This window comes from Motacilla alba, chromosome 1A (assembly GCF_015832195.1).
Source record: "Motacilla alba alba isolate MOTALB_02 chromosome 1A, Motacilla_alba_V1.0_pri, whole genome shotgun sequence".
Lineage (NCBI taxonomy): Eukaryota > Metazoa > Chordata > Aves > Passeriformes > Motacillidae > Motacilla > Motacilla alba.
Window position 1 is genome coordinate 1,956,320 of NC_052031.1, and position 21,108 is coordinate 1,977,427.

Genomic DNA, 21,108 nt, shown 5'->3' on the forward strand with positions numbered 1-21,108 from the left:
ATCCCAATGTGCCCAACCACCATTCCTCCATGGAAGGAGAAATTCCATGCAGGTAAATCCCAATGTGCCCAACCATCATCCCTCCATGAAAAGAGAAATTCCATGCACCTAAATTCCAACATGAACAACCATCATCTTTCCATGGAAGGAGAAATTCCATGCACTTAAATCCCAACTTGTCCCACTCCACGGAAGAAGAAATTCCATGCAGTTAAATCCCAACTTGCCCCACTCCATGGAAGGAGGAGTTCCTTGCAGTTGAATCCCAACGTACCCAACCATCATCCCTCTATGGAAGGAGAAATTCCATGCAGGTAAATCCCAATGTGCCCAACCATCACCCCTCCATGGAAGGAGAAATTCCATGCAGGTAAATCCCAACTTGCCCCACTCCATGGAAGGAGGAATTCCTTGCAGTTGAATCCCAACGTACCCAACCATCACCCCTCCATGGAAGGAGAAATTCCATGCAGGTAAATCCCAACTTGCCCAACCATCACCCCTCCATGGAAAGAGAAATTCCATGCAGTTAAATCCCAACATGAACAACCATCACCCCTCCATGGAAGGAGAAATTCCATGCAGGTAAATCTCAACTTGCCCAACCATCTCCATGGAAGGAGAAATTCCATGAAGATAAATCCCAACGTGCCCAACCACCATCCCTCCATGGAAGGAGAAATTCCATGCAGTTGAATCCCAACTTGCCCCCCTCCATGGAAGGAGGAATTCCTTGCAGTTGAATCCCAACGTGCCCAACCATCATCCCTCCATGGAAGGAGAAATTCCATGCAGGTAAATCCAAATGTACCCAACCATCATCCCTCCATGAAAAGAGAAATTCCATGCACTTAAATTCCAACATGAACAACCATCATCCTTCCATGGAAGGAGAAATTCCATGCAATTAAATCTCAACTTGCCCCCCTCCATGGAAGGAGAAATTCCATGCAGTCGAATCCCAACTTGCCCCCTTCCATGGAAGGAGAAGTTCCATGCAGTCGAATCCCAACTTGCCCCCTTCCATGGAAGGAGAAGTTCCATGCAGTCTAAACCCCTCTTGGGACTCTGCAGAAAGCTGTAATGAAGTTGTTTCTCTCAAAGCCAGAGAGGAAAGTGCTGTGTCCAGAAAAATCCACATCAGAGCTCCTTCTGCTTTTGTAGCCACCCAGTGGGAACAGGTTTGGGTTCTGCTTCCACCAGGAGAGGTTCAGGTTGGATTTTAGGGACAATTCCTTCATGGAAAGGGTCATCCAGCCCTGCACAGGCTGCCCAGAGCAGGGGTGGAGTCCCCATTCCTGGAGGGATTTAAAGCCATGTGGAGGTGGCACTTGGGGACATGGGTGGCCTTGGCAGTGCTGGGAATGGTTGGACCTCATGATCTTAAAGGTCTTTTCCAACCTAAATGATTCCATGATTCTGGAATTCACCTGCCCGGGGAACAAATCAAGGCCTGAGGGAGAATCCCTGGAATTTGGGGCATAACTCAGGGTCAGCACACGGGGACAGGAAGCTCCCACCAGGGTGGCCCAAAGCTGAGACAGAGATGTGCTGGCTTCCATATTCCCTGGAAAACACCCCTGAGGTGGCCATCATGAGCAGGTCCAGTTTAGGGTAATCCCCAGAGCAAAAGCATCTTACATATAATTTTATATATTGTTTTAAAATATGAAAATCCTGTAACAGACATTACCTAGTCTACAATTTCATGGTTATTCAACAAAAGCTGCTTCCATTCCCAGGCTGGACAGGGCTTGGAGCAACCTGGGACAGGGGAAGGTGTCCCTGCCCATGGCACTGGATGATCTTTAAGGTCCTTTCCAAGCCAAACCTTGCCAGCACTGTAGGATGTGATTCCATGGCCTGGTGAATGATCTGGGAGTGCCAAATGTTTCCTTTAAGGAAGCACATCCAAATCCAAGGAGCAGGATCTCAGTGACCTCAGGGTCATGTCCAGGGGCACTGGAGGAGGAGAAGACAACACCAACCTGCATTGGAGTGAACGGGGGCTCTGAGGCAGGAGAAAATCAGGGGATAATTGTGTGGAATTCCCAAAATTCCTGGAGAATTCAAGGAGACAATTCCCAGATTCCTGGCTGTTTTGGTGTCTCCTCAGGTAGCACCTGCAGCAGCCGGAGGTGGGATAAATTCCCAGGCTCTTCCCAAATGTGCTCTGAGTGTCTCTCAACCCACAGTGGGTGGATTCCCACTGTGCTGTGCACCTTGGACATGGCAGATGCAGGGAATAGGTGCAGGATCAGAGAATCCTGCCAGGAACGGGCACCAGAGTCACTGCAGGGGGTTGGAAATGCAGAGTGAGGGATCCAGGGAAGCTCCCACCCCGCTGGGGTTTTCCTGATGTGGCTGGAGATGCAGAGTGAGGGATCCAGGGAAGCTCCCACCTCGCTGGGGTTTTCCTGATGTGGTTGGAGATGCAGAGTGAGGGATCCAGGGAAGCTCCCACCCCGCTGGGGTTTTCCTGATGTCAGCACCTCTCCTCAATCCCTCCCACCCTTTGGACACAGTGACGTGGTTTGGTGAATTCACGGCTCCAAACTCGGCTCCTGTTGGAAGCACGGGAGGAGCTGGGCAATGCTCTGCTCTAAATTACAGCAGAATTTATCCCTGAAGTAAATTTTAGGGATTTTTGCTTAACCCAAGTGTGACAAAAAGCCACAGAGGCCAGACACCTGTACCAAGAATCTGGGTTCCTTCAGCCCAGCTGGAAATCTGCTCCATTTCCATACTTCTACCACCTTTTCATCAAATCCTTCCAAGCCCAGCCGGTGATGGATGGCAGGATGAAGGAGTGCTGACAAGAATTAATGTGGATTTTTTTTTCCAGAGCTCCACGCTGACTCCAGCAGAGCACACAGGGACACGACATGGCTTGGGATGTGTCACCAAAGAACAAACTGATGATCCATCAAATCTCTGACATTCCCCTTCCGTCTGATGCCTCAGAGCAAAGGGAAGCAATGAAAATACACCTGGCCTGAACAGTTCTCCAGGGAAAAACATCTTCCCAACACTGGAGTGGGCAGCTGGCAGCCTGAAGAAAGGGATTTGCTGCCTTTGATCTTTGCATGTGAAGGCAGAGGCTTCATGAAATTACCCAGCCCTTGAAGGAAATCCAGCTGGTTCCCCAGTTCCTCTTGCTGTTTGAAAAAGTAGCAGGAGAAGCTCCTATTTGCAATCATAAAAAACAACCTGTGGAGACACCTCTCAGACTGTGAAAACACCATTGTGTTGTTTTGGAAGGACAAAGTCCCACAAAATCACATTTTTTCCTGGTCAAAAACCACATTATTTCCATAATCATGGAATCACAGAGTGGGTTGGGTTGGAGGGACCTGCAAGATCATCCAGTGCCACCCTTGCCATGGGCAGGGACACCTCCCATTGTCTCAGGCTGCTCCAAGCCCTGTCCAGCCTGGCCTTGGACACTCCAGGGATCCAGGGGCAGCCCCAGCTGCTCTGGTAGGACCTCACCACACCCACATGAAGGAATTTCTTCCTGAATTCTCTTTTAGTGAAGACACAAACCTCCTTAGGAAATTCCACTTTTGGTGCCCGGCCTCCATGCCACATTTGGCCACCCACGATGTGGTGATCTGTCACACCTTTGATGCTGTCATGGAGAAGTTTATTTGTCTCCTCTGGACACGATCTTCACCTGCAGCCTCCCAAGATCCCCCTCCACCCCCAAAATTGCAGGTTTTTACCTGACTTCCAGGTGCAGCACCAGCAGGCAGCGGTCAGCCATCTCCTGGAAGGACCTGGCCAGCTCGCTCAGGCTCTGCAGGATCTGCTCGGAGGCAGGAAGGTGCTCCAGGCTGGTGTGGCTGTCCTGGCCTGGGGATGTGGCTGCCAAGAGAGAAGAGTTAAATTTGGGATGTTCCCCATCCCATCCAGAGCCTCCTGCGCGTTCCCATCCCAGCTCTGGGTGATCTCTCCACTTCTAATTCAGGAGTGGGTCAAGGAGCAAAGTGTTCCTGCAGTGGGTTGAACTCCCAGGTGGATCTGAGGGGTTCCATCAACCACCAGGAGACATTTTCCTGGGAAAAGATTGCTCAGGCTGAGAATTCCCGTGGCTGCAGAGTCCAGGAGTTCAGCTCAGGGCCAGGTCCAGGGATAATTACCTGGTGACAGGAAAGCAGAAAACCCCACCTGTACCATGCATGAAGAACCACCATTTTTCAAAGCCCAAAATCCTCCATTTGGAGAAGTTTTCATCCTCCTGGAGATGCACTTGGGGCAGGAATCATCTCTCTTTAGCAGAGCCAGCTCTGCCATCCTGGAAGTGCTGGAGATGGATGGAGCCATCACAGAAAAGCAGGAGTCAGCTCCTTGCTGCTGCAGGCAGATGCACACACCATTTTTCTCCTCTCCACAATTCACCTGCAGCACTTTCAGTGAAGCTGTAATTATATTTGTCAGTGGAGGTAAGGGGAGGAGGGAGATGGGCACAATCTGCTTCCTGTTTAAAGCACTGAAATCCTTCTGGGGCCCCCTGGCAGGGAGGAGGCTCAGGTGGGGTTTTTTTTTGGGGGGGGGGGATGAATCTGATTTTCTCCTGTGTGTTTTTGCTCTTGGAGCTCAAAGGAAGCCTTTCAGAGCCCATCAATTTTCCTTTCTTCTCTGGACATCCGGAAGAGAAAATCCCATTCTTTTAAGTCTCACTCCAGATAGTTTTACTCCATCATCCTTGGCAGCACGAAGCCAACAAATGAGCTGGAGCAGCAAAAAATAATCAGAGCCTAAATTATTAAAGGTTTTTGAGTAGGAAATGCCATTTGGAGCTCGCTGTGGAGTTGGGCAGCTCTTTGGACAAAGGCTGTGGCTGTGGACCCACCTCACTCTGAGAAAGGGAGGGATCTCTGCTTGCTGGAAATGCTGGAAAAAGGGAAAAAAAAATCTGGAATGCTGGAAAAACAGACCAGCCAAACAATTCTTCTTCCCCTTCTCCTTCCTAACCCATTTCCACCCAGCTGAGCATGAGCCCACCTGGCCACCACAACCCCCTGGCCAATGCCCTGCTCCACTGGCCCCTGTCATCCTGGAGCCTTCCCAGATTTGAAGGTGAGTTTTCCATGCTGCTGGAGAAAAGTGCCAGCTTTGTTTGGGGTTTCTCCTCCCTGGCTGAAATCACAGCTAGCTGAGTCCTCTTCCTCTGAGGAAAAGGAATGTTTCATTCCAGCAAAGCTGAGAAAAATCAGCTCAGCCCAGGCCTTGTCACCCAGGGGTTCTGCAGGTGCCTCCTGGCAGGTTGCAGATGGATGGATGCAGATTGCCATATTCAAATAAACAAAAGAAAGATTAATTGATCAAATATATTTATGGAATATTAAACAAAATATTAAACAAAGGCCCTGGAGCCACTCAGGCGTGAGCAGAGTGACCACTGACACATCCCAGTGGTTTAACAGCACCAGGAGACAAACTCTGCACCCTGAACCTGAGGAAGGAACCTCCAAAACACTCAGGATTTGCACAGCATTCCCTAACTTCCTCTGTGGGGGAAAGGAAAAGCTCACAGAGACATTTTGCAGCTCTGCTGGGGGAAAATTCCCTCCTCTTTGGGAGAGAGATGCAGCAAGAAACTCCTGCTGAATTTAAGGACCAGTTCACAGCTCCTTAAATTTGAATTTCTTCCTCCCTTCCTCTCCAGAAGAGGCAACTCCAAAAATCACAGGGAAAAGGGAATTTGTCACGGGGTAGGAGCTGGATTAAGGCTTTAGAGAGTCAGGGTTAACTCTTCTCTCTGCTGGAGACTTTCCTGGGGATCTCAGGCACCACTTTCCCTTTCAGTGCTTGAGTCCCCAGCAGGTAAAAATGTGGATAATGAGATTTTATCCATCACTGCCATTCCAGCAGTGTCTTCTGTTCCCACAGCTTTTAGCACCACGAGGAGTTGATGCCACAAGGACACAAAATCGCTGCTGAAACACCTTCAAAAAGGAGAATATCTGGTATTTCAAGGGAAAAGCTTTGGGTGAAGCCAAGCAGAATTAGAGATGTGATTATTTCTTAAAGGAGGAAGGTGTGAACATCAGATCCAACATCAAAGACTTCTTTCAGTGGGATTTCTGCCAGGAAACCTCTGACTTCTACACCCAAAAAGTATGAAAAAATTAATAATGTTTTATTATTTCACTATTTAGAAGCCACCTCTGTGTTAAGCCATGGTCTGTCCTCTGGGACTGAGCAAGAGAAAGGTGCTGCTGGTGAGGAAAACTTTGTGGGGGGACAGGAATGTCCCCAAGGTGTCCATGCCCACCAAAAAGGGACACCAAAGTACAGATCAGTCACTCCTTCTCCCAAATTGGTCCATTTGGGAATTCCAGCTCTCTAGGAAAGGATTGGAATGAGCCATAAAAGCTGGAGCTGGATTTTGATTCTCCCACAGTTCAGTGGGACTCCTGCCAGGAAACCTCTGACTTCCACACCCAAAAAAAACCATGAAAAAATGAACAATTAAAAAATATTTCACTATTTAGAAGCCACCTCTGTTTTAAGCCATGGTCTGTCCTCTGGGACTGATTAAGGGAAAGGTGCTGCTGGTGAGGAAAACTTTGTGAGGGGACAGTAATGTCCCCAAGGCGTCCATGCCCACCAAAAAGGGACACCAAAGTACAGATCAGTCACTCCTTCTCCCAAATTGGTCCATTTGGGAATTCCATCTTTCTAGGAAAGGACTGGAATGAGCCATAAAAGCTGGAGCTGGATTTTGATTCTCCCATAGGAGTCATTTTAGGGTGATGGGAATTCAGGAAGCAAAGCTGGATTTTGGGGTTGGCACCTTCCCTGTGCTTCTTCTCTGAGGTGTGAATGTTTGGGCCTCTTAGATATGAACAAACACTTCAAATATTCACCCAGATATTACTGCTTTTTTACCTAAATTGTTTTCTTTTATAGGTTTTAAATCCAGGGAAATAAATCACTCAAAGGAACGCTTTCTCCCAAAACTTCCAAGATCATGGAATGGAAGAGAACCAAGAATGTTGGGAGGCAACTTTAAAGGCCATCAGTCCAACCTTCAAGGTATCTGGCACCTCCCAGCTGGATTTGGGATGCCAGCTGTCTAAATTGTCCAAAATTCCCAGCATTTTATTGGGAATTCACCTTTTCTTGGGATCAATGGCAAGGGCACTCACTGGTGTCAAAAGGACAAAGCTACACTTGTAGGACAGACACAAGTGAAGAGGAAACGAGCTCAGGGACAGCTGCTCATTAATTAATCTCCAAGCAAATTTCTACTAATGAGTCCTGTTTTCCCAGAGAAAAATTAAGGATGTGCTGGAGGAAACTTAAGGAAGGGATTTCCCCTTGCAAAAGGTCCTGAAGAAGGGAAGAACTGCGAGGAAAAAAAAAGCAAGAAAGAAGGAAAAGGAAAGCAAGAAGATAAAAGCAAAGGGCTGACACTGAGAACTTCTTGTGTCCTTAAAATCCAAGAGCAGGAGAAGGGACAATTTGGGAACCCAGGACATTGCTCTGGCTGCCCTGGATGGGTTGAGACCCTGGCAGGGACTCAGAGACCTTGGCACGGAGTCAAAGACACCTGTGCCTTTGATTTTAACCCATGGAAAAAATTACCAGCTTTGTGTGAGGATTTACAAGCCACAAGAGTTTGAGAAGAATGACAGTGAATTTGTCACAGGGTGAAAAAGTAGAATTTTGGGGTTTTAGATGAGGGGTTCAAGAGGCAAGATGGAGGAATCTGGGTGTGTCCTGTCCTCCTTCTCCTTCTTCTGTCCTCCATCTTCTGTGTGATGGTGGCACTTTTGGATTGGTTTAGAGTAGAGACAGACTGTCTAACATAGGTGACAGGTATTGGAAAATTATTGTAAATAAAGTACACGTAGTTCTTAGTGTAAAAAACTAACAGCACCCCCAGGGCAGGGGTTGTGCCACAACGCGACCTGCTGGACAGAGCTCAGCAGGGCAGAGACAGAATATATTAGATAAGAGAAAAGAAACCCTGAGAACCAGAACAGAAGAGTCTCAGCTTCTTCTTCAGTCTTGGGGCTGGGAGAGAAAGGATTTTCTAACACCTCGGGAGTCATCACAGGCACAGAATCCCGACAGGACAAAGCTGGATAAAAAAACCATCCCCACCTTTGAGGTGGCGAGGAAGAGCTGCAGCCCCCATCAGCTGGGTAAACACTAATGATGAGCAAGCCCAGGCTGTCACCGGTGATAAAGAGCAGCCTAAACACTCTATTAGTTTTTCATTTGGGGAATTAATGTTTTTTACAGCCGTGTGTACTCTCGGCGCTTAATGAATTGTCTCGTTAGCGCTGCCTGCCTGCCGAGCTCCTCGCCTGCCTCCGCTGCCGCCGGGCATAAATTTCCCCAGGAAATTAGCACTTTTAAAAAGGCAATAACTCCTCCAAAAAGTGGGTTTGTTTGCTGGTTTTCTGTAAAGATGCAGCCTTGGGGGAAAAAAAAAAAAAAAAAAAAGGATTATTGGGGGGTGGAGGAAGGAATTTGTTAAATAAAATAGAGGGGCAGCAAAAGAGGTTCAAGTTCCACCCTGCAACTCCTGGAAGGTTTGGTTGATCCACACTTGTCTTTAAGGTATGACAAAGAGTCTGGAAAAGGGATGAAAACCTGTCTGGAAATTCTGGAAAAGGCTTGAAAACCACCCCAAAACAATTGGTTCATTAAAAAAACCTCCAAAGATCAGGTGTTTTTCACTAAAAAAAAAAAAAAAAAAAACCTTTTACTGAAGGAAGCAAAATTGTGCAGGGAGAATGAAGAGCAGGATCCTAACAGGATTAGGAACAGAGTTGATTTCACTATGGAATGAGTCTCTAAAATGTCCAGGATTTGCTGTTCCAGTGCTCCTCAACGGGGAAAATTCCTCTGTTAATTTTTTCTGTTTTCAGTCATTCATGATGTAACTTTCCCAGAACTTGCCCTTCTCAGAATTATTATTTCCTGGGCTGAATTCGATTATCTCAGAAGTGACTTGATTTTAAAAAATCCTTTCAGCTTCTTCTGAGCTCTGGGAAGGATTTTTTTTTTTTTTTGCCTGTTTGTTGTTTCCCAACGTGGTTCACCAAATTATCCTTAAAAACAGGGAAAATCACAGGTCAGTGGAGACACTTCCACCAATCTGCAGCAAACCAAAAACTCAGCCCCCTTTTCCTCAGAGTCCTCCAGGATACGGAGCTGCACCTTCCCCAAAAATGCCCTCCAAACCTCCCTGCAGGATTTCTCAGGGCCTCAGAGGGATGGATTTGCAAAAGAACCTTAAATCTCCCAGTCTGTTGGACTTAGTGGATGAGAAAGGAATAAAATTCCTGACGTTAATCAGTGTCCTGATGCTCAGGAGTAAAAGCATAATGAAAATAAATGCAGTGAAACAGATCCTTAGCAGTAATTTTTTGGGACAAAAAATAGATTATTATAGATAAAATTAATTATAATAATCAATTATAGATATAATTAAAGATAGAATTGATCAATTGTAGACAGAATTAATCAATTATAGATAAAAGTGGGTTTTGGAGGGCTGTTTGTTTTTAAGAGATTGGTTTGCAAAGCAAGAGGAGCAGCCCAGAGGTCTGGAAGACAAAGAAGGAACGAGTTTTGTCCAAGGGAATCCAGAGGAAGATGGGAATGGGAACATCCACGGGAAATGATGAAGAGTTCTCAAATTCAGGGTGAAGAATGGGAAAGAAAAGGGGACGAGCACCAGGATGCTCAGACTCAGCCTGATTTCTCCACAATTCCTGGTTATTTATGAGTGATTCTCCCAAATCCCAGAGGAATTCAAGTGCTGGTGAAACCAGAGTGACCCAATGGTGATGTCAAACCCTGGCTGTGATTTTGAGTCCCCATCCCATAATTCTGACAATTATTTCACCCCCTCCAGAGCGGGACAAGGTGTCACCTCTGTCCCACCCAGGAGGAGCAGGGAGGACTTTGCCATCAGGGAATCAATTTCCTCCAGAAGAGATAAAAGGATTTAACTGGGATGAACCAACAGGAGCGGCCAGCAGGCTCCTTGGAGCCATCCCCACAAAAACCCCATTTCCTGGCAAAAAGGAAGAGCTTTGGACAGCTCTGCTAATTGGGTCGCTTATTTACATGACCATGCCCTGCCTTTAGGGCTGCTGGGTGGGAGGAAGGAAGGAGCAATGAGAGTAATTAGCTTAATGATGATGGTGAGTTAAGTGCTGACCCCACCATCGATCCAGGCACGGATTCCCGGTGCTGGCTCCCTCAGAAATGAGCAGCCAGGCCAGGGAAACAGCAGCTGAGTCCTTCATCCCATGAAATATTTGATGGGAACAAAAGCTGAGGCTGGGGAAGGCTGTGATCCATGGGAAGAGCTTCACTGCAGGTATTGCAGAGGGGGGAAAAAAGTTCTGGAAGGCACCAGGAGATCACTTTGATGGGAAAACAGGGGTTTTTAGGTGACTGGGGACTGGTGTGGTTTCAATCCCCAAGCTCCAGCAAAGCAGAGCCGTTTATAAGCTATGAAATTTTCGTGCAGAAATTCTAAAATAAACCAAAATAATCTCCTCATGCTCAGTTAAATCAAACCAGGCTTTTTATCTCTGTGAAGTCAGCAGGTCCCTGCTGGTCTTGAAGGTGTTTTAACACTTGGCTATCCCAAATTTTCCATGATTTTAGTCCTCCAAAAGTCAACTCAGCCAAGAGGGACCCAGCTGGACTCTTGTCCTCTGCCTGCATTGCTCTGCTCAGCTCTTGGCTGCAGAATCCTGGAATGGTTTGGGTGGGAAGGGACCTCAAAGCCCATCCAGCTCCAATCCCATGGGCAGGGCCACCTGCCAGTGTCCCAGGCTGCTCCAGCCCCAGTGTCCAGCCTGGCCTTGGACACTGCAGGGATGCAGGGGCAGCCCCAGCTGCTCTGGCAATTCCAGCCCAGCCAGGAATTCCTCATTGCCAAGATCCCATCCATGGCTGCCCTCTGGCACTGGCAGCCATTCCCTGTGTGCTGTCCCTGCAGGCCTTGTCCCCAGTCCCTCTGCAGCGACCCTGGAGCCCCTGCAGGCCCTGCCAGGGGCTCTGAGCTCTCCCAGCTGTTTGCAGCAGCTTTGCAAAGTCCGAGTACATTTGCAGTTCTCTCCAAGCTATAAATGGTGATTAATTAGCAGCTGATCACCCCTGGTTTGGTTTGGATGTGACAGACCCCTTTTCACTCTGGGTGAGGGTGGCAGAGCTCCCTGTCCTTGCTGAAGGGCATTCCCACCTGGGAAACCCAGGAGACCAGGCAGGGACCTCATTCCTTCATCAAACACCACCCCAAGCTCGCTGAGGACGTGCTGGGCTTTGGAGAAGCCAAAACTGGGCACAGGTTTGGAGAGATTCAGAGATGCCCAATGTTTGTGGAGAGCATCCCAGAGCAGGAACAGGATGAGCTGTGGGATGGACAAAAAGATCTGTGAGTACCAGCCATGGCCAAGCAGATAAAACACCCAAAAAGAGCTTTTCCTTCTTTTCCTCTGCTTCTCCTCAGAACCAACGAGGCCTGAGTGACTTTGTCCAGCACCAGCAGCTCCCAGGCCAGGTTGGTTCCTGTCCCCAGGCCAGGGCCATCCACGGGGGCACAGCAAGCTGGGGATGATCACACAGAGGAGGTTCAGAGCACCTGGGAAGGGCAGCTGGCCAGGACTTGTGCTCTTCCAGAAGAGCCCCAACTGCTCAGGCACTGGGAAAGAAGAAATATTGGAGAACAAGGCTATTTATGGAGATTAAATAAAAAACTGGCATTTAGATTAAGTCATATTGAAGCAGCAGATATTCACCAAATAATCAAAGCACTCAAGATTTACCTTGTTAATTTAATGGCAGATGGTTTGCATTTGGTGGAAATGTGCAGCTTTTTCTGGTTTAGACAGAAATTGACTTTTGTTGCAATAACAAAGCCACAGCATTCACCAAGTCCTTCCTCTACCCCAGGGCAGGCCCGTGTTGATCATCTTTAATCTGGCTTTCAAATAAGGTTTTCTATTAATATATCTTTAAAAAAAAAATTTCTCCATGAGCAATCAGTACAGCAAGATGTGCTACAAGTTCAGTGACAGGGAAAAAAAAATCGGCTGCAGCTTGAGAGAAATAGAGCCCCATTTAAGAGCTGAATTCAGTTCATTAGGGGGTCAAACACAAAGCCCTGCCTGAGCTCGGCACTGCTGGGTGGCCTGGCTGTGAAATGAAGGCAGCAATTTCCCCTCCACACCGGGCCTGATTTCCATTTGCGCTGAAACCCACTCTGGAGGGGCCTGAAAGTGACTTTAAATGCCAGCTCCGTGTGGCAGAGAAAGGCTCCACTGTCCATTTCCAAGCCATCGTTCCTGGAGGGGGGCAGGATGCTCCTCTGAGCCATCAGAGCCCATTCCAGGCTCGGGGAAGCCAAGGAGAGGCTGATGATCCTCCTGGGACAGAGTGGCCCACGATGCTCTAATGGCCCTCAGTAAGCTCTGAAAAGCATTTTGAGATCTGTGGCTGGAAAATGAGATGCAGATGCTCAGTGATATCGTTAATAAAGCCAGGCAGTGGCAGAGAAATGCAGGAATTTGGTAAAAAGCTGTAGAAAACCTCATTTTTTTCCTTCCCCTGCTTTGGGTGGAAGTCGTAGCTCACCCAGACTGGGACTGTGGGGGAAGCGCTGCCCATCTGCAGAGGGAAAGGGGAAAACATCTTCCACAGCCCCTTGGACTTTGGGGAATTAGAGGGGAAAATATCTGCTGTGGACATGGAATACAGCAGTGAGGAGGCTGAACGGCCTCAGGGTGTGCTCCTGAAGAGATTTTCTCTCTGGGGAGAAGCCAATGACAGGACAGGAGGTCAGTCCCTCCTCAGGCTGGTTTTTCCAGTTAGAACTGGAAATGCATTAAAATGCTGCTTTTACTCATCAAGGATGAGCCAGGCAAGGCCCACACAGGGAAGGTGAACACGACACACTGAGCAAATAAAGATTCCTCCACGTGAAGGGGCTGAGGGAAGGGCAGCCACGGAGCTGTGACAGCCATGGACACGCGGTGCACATGTAAGAAGTTTAATTCCAATGAACCTTCTGGAAGAGAAAGACACTGGAAGAGGTTTTAGAGAGACTTCTGTGAGCCAGAGAGAAGTTTGATAAGAGAATCCATGTTTGATAAGACGATCCATGTTTGATAAGGGGATCCATGTTTGATAGGAGGATCCATGTTTGATAAGAGGATCCATGTTTGATAAGGGGATCCATGTTTGAGAAGAGGATCCATGTTTGATAAGGGGATCCATGTTTGATAGGAGGATCCATGTTTGATAAGAGGATCCATGTTTGATAAGGGGATCCATGTTTGAGAAGAGGATCCATGTTTGATAAGGGGATCCATGTTTGATAGGAGGATCCATGTTTGATAAGAGGATCCATGTTTGACACGAGGATCCACGTTTGGGGAGAGGATCCATGTTTGAGAAGAGGATCCATGTTTGATAAGAGAACCCATACTTGAGAAGGGGATCCACGTTTGATAAGAGGATCCATGTTTGATAAGAGAAACCATATTTGAGAAGGGGATCCATGTTTGAGAAGAGGATCCATGTTTGATAAGAGGATCCATGTTTGATAGGAGGATCCGTGTTTGATAAGGGAATCCATGTTTGATAAGAGGATCCATGTTTGATAAGGGGATCCATGTTTGATAAGAGGATCCATGTTTGATAAGGGGATCCACGTTTGGGAAGAGGATCCATGTTTGATAAGAGGATCCATGTTTACCCCTGAAAGAATTTCCTACCCAGGTCGTTGACATAGAAACCAAAAACCAAAGAAGGCTAAATGAGAGAAACTGCAGCTGCCTGCTCCAATGAGCACCTTGTTTGTCTCTCGTGAGCAATGAGTAAAGTGTGAACTGATGAGCTGTGTAAGAATGTATAAAAAGCATGCATGCTGAATAAAAACAGTTTGAAGCCTTCTGGAAACGGAGTGTGCTGCTTTGTGTTGTGACCATCTCAACTACGACAAAGGACAATCCTGATTTAGCTGAGCTGGAGGAGCTCAGGGCCTGCAGGGGCTCCAGGAGGGACTGGGGACAAGGCCTGCAGGGACAGCACACAGGGAATGGCTGCCAGTGCCAGAGGGCAGCCATGGATGGGATCTTGGCCATGAGGAATTCCTGCCTGGGCTGGAATTGCCAGAGCAGCTGGGGCTGCCCCTGCATCCCTGCAGTGCCCCAGGCCAGGCTGGACACTGGGGCTGGAGCAGCCTGGGACACTGGCAGGTGGCCCTGCCATGGCAGGGGTGGCACTAGATGGGATTTAAGGTCCCTTCCCACCCAAACCATTCCAAAGCAATTCCAAACTCCAAATTTAAGCCTGTCAGTCATTCCCTGGTGATCACAGCAATCTGAAGTCACGTGCCAAGAATTTAAAGGGCAGCTCCAACTCCAGATGCCAACAGCTCATCTCTCATCCTCCTCCCTGCAAACAAGCAATGGTCTTAAAAACGTTCAAAATCTTAAAAAAGATTGTCCCAACTCCTTCGTGGCTCATAATAATTCCTTTTCTAAAATATTCAGGGAACCTCAGGAGGCTGAAGCTCCACAAAGGGAAAGGATGAGGTTGTGTTCTGTCTGCAGCACAGAAGATGAGGAGGGGAACCCAAGTTCCATTTTCCTATAAAACCCCTTTAAAAGTGACTCAATTTCCTCAGCAAATTCACCTTCTCCATCAACTTTAATCCTTAAATGGTTATTGTTAAAAAGGAGTTTGCATTCCCTCGAAAGACAAGGAAAGAAGGAAATGGCTTTGTCATGTCTGACTGGTTTGGGAAATAAAAAATCCAATTCTGAAGGGGAGCAGATAAGGGCAGAGCCATGGAAGAGCCATCAGCTCAGCAAACACCAAATAATGAACAGTGCAGAGACTGCCCAGCGTGATAAAACTCTCCAGCAGCAAGGCTGGGTTCAAATGAGGGATAATTGTGGCACGTCCACAGCCAAAGATTATGGAATTCTTATCTCTGGGAAGGGGCCTTTGACAGCCTCACCCCAAAGCCACTATAGGGTTTCCCAAAATCAGACCTGCCCAGCTCCACCTTGTGCTTTCTGGATGTTCAGAGCTGTGCCTGAGGGAATTTATTATTTATAATTTTATTAAATATGTTTATTATAAGATTATTAAATTATAAAAATATTATATATAAAACATAGAAAATATTATAAATATCTTTATTATTTGCTTGTATCCAAGGAAGCTTTGCTGGAAAAAACTGCTGCCTTCCCCCAGGGCCACCACCTCCACGTGGGCTTGTTGGGATTAGGGAATTTCTGGCATTGCACCAAAAATTCAGGTCCTGATCACTCACTGAACACTTGGGTGATGCCCTGAGTGGGAGGAGGACTGAATCTCAAGTTGTTGGGGCAGAAAAGAGAAACGATCAAAGGATGAAAATTTCATTTATAAGCAGGAGGTCGGGACAGCCTCTGCCATTTCCTACCACTGCCCCTTCTTCCCCTTGTCCCAGACACTCCTGGCATTTGTGTACAGACATTTTAGGATGAAGTTATTACAAAGGAAGATGAATTTTTATTGTCAGGAGGACGCTGCCAAGTGAAATATTACACTTTGTGCTTTTATGTTTATTCACCCCCGTGTGGAACGTCCTCTCCGAGGCCTGAAAGTCATGCTCGTGCCCTTTAATAGCTGGAAAATATTGATTTATTAAAAAACCTGAGTTTCAACCAGACCTGAAATTAGAAATGATGTTTTATTTTAACAGCTCTGACTGTTAGAACATAAATCCACAGCCCCAAGAACTCTCCTAGTAACTAAATAAATATTTGGCTACTGAACTTTGATAGCATTTCCCGCTGGGTTTTGTTCAATTTTGTTGTTTGTTTAATAACAAAAAAAAAGCTAGAACACAGCAAGTGCTGTCACCCAGGTATTGAGAAGTCAAAGTCTGGGTTACAGGAATATTAAAGCTACCTGGAGTAATTTGGGTTTTAATTGTATAACCTTAATTATCCTTCTGGATCCAAGGGATCTGAGGATGGAAAGCTGAGGGCGGAGTTTAAAGTCCTGCTCTAGAGCAGAGTTAGAAACCACAGGAAGGATTTCAGTCACCCAGAGAGGCTCTGCTGTCAAGAATGATTTAATGGACATAAAACACTGTGACTTTGTTCAACACCAGCAAATTTCCCTCATGAAATTCCCAGGAAAAAAAAAGTCTGAGCTGATTTTCAACTCCCAGCTCCCAGGACAGCTCAGCTGCTCAGTCCTGGGCACCTTCCCTCAGGATTCTGCTCCAAATTTCCAAACCAAACTGCAGAAATTCCCTGTATCCTCACCCATTCCCCTGAGTCCCGGGCTCCCCTCGAGCTGTGTGGGTTTTTTATTCCATGCTTTTCCTTTTCCAGCTGTCCCCTTGCACCCCCTGAGAGAGCAGGGGATGCCCAGGATTTGTCAAACACTCAGGATTTAATTCCAGGGATGCTGGGCAGGAGGAAGAGCTCAAACCAAGACAAAGGCTGCTGGAACGCTGGCTGCTGAGAATTCCAGACTTTCTGTGCTCCAGGCTCTGACCCCCAGGAGAACACTGCACTGACCTGAGGCCCTGGAGAAGCTTCCAGAATGGAATGGCAGCACTGGGATTGTGGGTGTGGGGTTTGGATAGAAGTGTGTGATATCACAGGGAGGAAACTCAGAGTTTGACCTTCAGAAAGGTGAAACTCTAAGGTCAAAGACCTTTGTGCTCCAGCAGAAGCACAGCTGGCCCTGCAGGAGGGCTGAGCCACCATGGAATGGCACTGCTGCCACCACCCTGACCCACAGGGTTCAGCTCCTGCTCTCACTCTGGCAGGGGTTTGTTGTTTGTACTATTGCATTTGTATTTTTAATTTTCCTAGTTACAAACTGTTATTCCTATTCCCATATCTTTGCCTGAGAGCCCCTTAATTCTAAAATGATAATAATTCAGGGAGAGATTTTACATTTTCCATTTTAGGGCAGGCTCCTGCCTTCCTCAGCAGACACCTGGCTTTCCAAACCAAGACAGAAATGATGTTCCTGGAGCCCTCCCAGTGCCCCCACAGCCCCCAGAGGAACAAACAAACAAAGCTGCTTCACCTTCTGCTTCCCTCTGACACAAACCAGCTTGGGGAGCAGGAACCAAAGCTGCTAAAACCCCAAATTTCTGCTGTGCCAATGGCCAGGCAGAGGTTTCCCCTGGGAGTTACTCACTCTGGGCTGCTGAGAGGCTGGAGAAAGCTGCCTTGGTGCGTCCTGCCAGCCACTCCAGGCTCTCGTGCAGGTTGGCCAAGGCTTTGAGGTCGCTGACGTCCCGCAGGATCTCCTGCTGAGGGATCAGCTTGTCTCCCAAATTCCCGATCAGGACTTCGGATTCCTTGCCAAAGGCAGCCCTGGAATGGAAAGCAAACCCCCCTGAGGAATGTGGATCAGCTTGTCTCCCAAATTCCCGATCAGGACTTCGGATTCCTTGCCAAAGGCAGCCCTGGAATGGAAAGCAAACCCCGCCCTGAGGAATGTGGAATCAGGGACAGCAGGAGAACCTTTTCTGTTGTGAATCTTGGAAGTGAAGAGTGTGTTTTGATATGAGAAATAAAATACTACTTAGTTGTCACCATCGTATTTTCTGGAAAATCCTCTTTGCCCAGGATTCTTCTCCTGGGGAGCTGAGAAGCCTCAGAGAAAAAGGAAAACAATATTATCTCATTTGCTTCTCCTGTGTTTTGCTGCTTTGGAATGTGGTTGGAGATTGTTTATCCAACAGGTGATTGTTCCATTGGTTTCATGGGAATTGTTTTCACTTAATGACCAATCACCATCCAGTTGTGTTGGGGCTCTGGAGAGAGTCAGGAGTTTTTCATTATTATCTTGTTAAGGCTTTTTAAAGTATCCTTTCTCTATTCTTTAGTATGGTTTAGTATAGCATTCTTTATAATATAATATAATATAATATAATATAATATAATATAATATAATATAATATAATATAATATAATATAATATAATATAATATAATATAATATAATAAATATGATATATAATATAAACACAATATAATATAAAATAATATTATATAATATAAACACAATATAATATAATATAATATAATATAATATAATATAAACATAATATAATATACTATAATATAATATAAACATAATATAATATACTATAATATAATGTAATGTAATGTAATATAATATAAACACAACACAATATAAAATAATATAAACACAACATAATATAATACAATACAATATAATATAATATAATATAATATAATATAATATAATATAATATAATATAATATAATATAATATAATATAATATAATATAATATAATATCATAATATAATATAATATAATATAATATAATAATAAATTAGCCTTCTAAGAACATGGAATCAGATTCTCAATTCCTCCTCTGTCTGCAGAACCCCAAAAATACCACAGTTAGTTTTGTGTTGTAGAATGCTATAAAGGTATGGAAGTCAGTGGTATATGGTATTATTATTGATATTTTTATAACTGGTTTTTAAATTTCTATAACAATATTAGTAATGAAATTTGAATCCATGCTCTTTTCCCTCTCCTGGGCAGAGCTGGGAACATCTTTGGGGTTTATCAGCAGCACCTGTGCCTGGGGAATGAGCTGTGGGATGCCCTTTCTGCTCCAAAACCCAATTCCAGCAGCAGAGGCTGAGCTTGCTTCCCTGCCTCCCCTCACTGTTGCGGTTTAATGGGAGGAAATCCAGTTTCTTTTGATTCTTACTACTTTTTTTTTTTAATTTTAGTTACTTTTAATAAAATTTTCTTTGTACTCTTTTAAATGTTTTAAACCTGCTTTACCTTTCTCCTAATCCCATCTCACAACATGAAAGAAGTACGCTAATAATTAACCAACACTAAAGCCCACCACACTCATTAGAAAATGTTAAAACTGAAAAAATCTTAAATTAGCAAAGCAAAACCACCAGACACACCAAGCTCTGAGCTCCTCTAAAACGCCCCAGCAGGTCCCTCTGGCTGCCCAAGCCCACTGGAATAATAATAATAATTCCCAATTAATGGGGAATTCTGCTGGTGCCTTCTGACATCTCCTCACTCAGGAGACAGTGAGGGGTTAAGACAACAAAATCATTCTCTGTCCAGGCTGAGGATTATTTTTTGCAGAGATTTTTTTTTTTTTCTTTTTGTTTGGAGTCTTTTTAGTTAAACAAACGAGTTACAGGAAGGCTGGGGAGGGAAGGAAAGATGGGCCTGGATCTCTTCTGCTGCCAAAGGATAAAAACTGCTGGTGAACTTTCAGGATTTGTTTAATTTTCCAATATTCATAAAGGGATGCTGCTGAGTAGTTCCACGTCCAAAAAAAAAAAAAAAGAACATTTCCCCAAATTTCATCAGGCTTGAACCTTCTTTTCCAGGAAGGGATGTGTAGTCCTGCCCTGCTAGCCAAGAATCAGGGCCCATGAACACCAAATATTGAAATTTTAAACACTACAGAGGTTAGGTGATCATGAAATGAGCTCTCCCCTTCTTTCCTAGTCCACAGGACCTGCTTCCCTTTAGCTCCACTGCAGTGTCCAGGCAGAATTATCCCCAATTCATCAGCAGTGCCAAGAGAAAGAAGCAGCAGCAGCAGTGAAGAAATCATGTTCCTTTGTATTAGCAGAAAAGGCTGCTTCAATGGGAAGAGGATGACAAAAAATTGGATGAGCAATTAATTTTATTTTGAAGCTTTCAGGAGGGATCTATTCAACCACCACCCATCCTGGAGGAAGTTTCTAAGCCATCAACTGGCTAAATCTGGCCCAGGGCAATTATTCTGATTTAAATGAATGCCACGGGAGCATTCACACTGCACTGGGAGGAACTGGGGCTTAGCAGATGATGCTCTGTGCAAGCAGATACTGAGAAAAGATCTTTGTCCCGAAGCCCGGGCTGAAAAAAGCCACAGCACAGGAGCTCTTCCCAGGAAATTCAGTGTGGATGGTTTAACAGGCTTTTCCCAAAGGCTTGCCATTGGAGCTGCTCTGATCCGGTGTCACAAAATACTTCAATGAATGGCCAGGAGGATGGAATGAATGGAATTAAATGCACATTAGGGTGAAAATGTTGCTTGTGTCAGCATCAGCCATCCATTTTTGCCTGGCCAGGAATTTCCACTCAGCCAGCAGAGCCCACTGGAGCTTTGCTATCCCACACTGATGGAGCAGGAATCACAGCGAGAGCCAGGAGGGGCTTCCCAGGTGAGGAAATGAGGGATAAATGTGAAGGCAGGTGAGGGCTGAATCCATGGAATTCAACTCAGGGGGTGCACAGAGCTCTCAAGGGCTCTGCAGCCTCCCCCTGCTCCCCTGGGGATGTTTCAAATCCCTGCCCAAGCTGCAAACCCTTCTGTGACCCCACAAATCCCATCCTCTCCGGGCTGCACCCTCCCTGTCACGGGGCTTCCAGGCAGGGAAGGAGGAAAATGACAATCTGGGCAAATTAGACTTGTTATTTTCAACAGCTTCTCCTCCTCCTCCTCCTGCAGTTTTACAGCCAAGTGCCAATCAAGGAAGTGATGAATAGGGATGGGAATGTGCAGCCTTTGGAATCTCACAGGAGCTGAGCCATTCCCAGCGTGCAGGGAAAGGGAATCTGCCCCCTTCCAGGCTTTCACTGGCATGGGAGGTAGGAACAACCTGGTTTGGGCACAGGGAGCTGTCTCCAAAAGAATTCCTGCTGGAAATATTGGAATTTTTCATTTGCTCCCCTGAGTTAGTTCCTGGAGTTGGGATGGAGGGGAAACTCCACCAGGTCATGGCTCAAATTCAAGATTCCTTTGACAGCACTGATTTTGGGAATTCCTGCCCAGTACAACCAGCTGGCCCCTCCTTTAGATCAGAAAATGCTGCTCCTGTCACCATGGGAGTGATCAGAGCAGCACCAACCAGCAGGACAGGGATTTGCCTGGATTCAAAACAATCCCAGCCACTTCCCTGAGTTGGATCACAAAGACAACTCTCCAAAAGGCCTTGCCAGAACAACAGAGGGAGCAGAAATTGCACCAGGAAAGGCTTAGGTTGGATATTGGGAAGATTTCTTCCCCAGGGCAGGGGTCGAGTCTCCAGC

The 21,108-nt window shown here is 46.2% G+C and overlaps 1 protein-coding gene across 1 annotated transcript in view; it reads right to left on the minus strand.

Moving 5' to 3' along the window:
• EXOC4 (exocyst complex component 4) overlaps nucleotides 1–21,108 on the minus strand; it is a 317,262-nt gene that overhangs the window by 25,379 nt on the left and 270,775 nt on the right. The window contains 2 exon segments of the mRNA XM_038153051.1: nucleotides 3,726–3,867; nucleotides 17,206–17,384. Coding sequence (XP_038008979.1) covers nucleotides 3,726–3,867; nucleotides 17,206–17,384 — 321 coding nt within the window.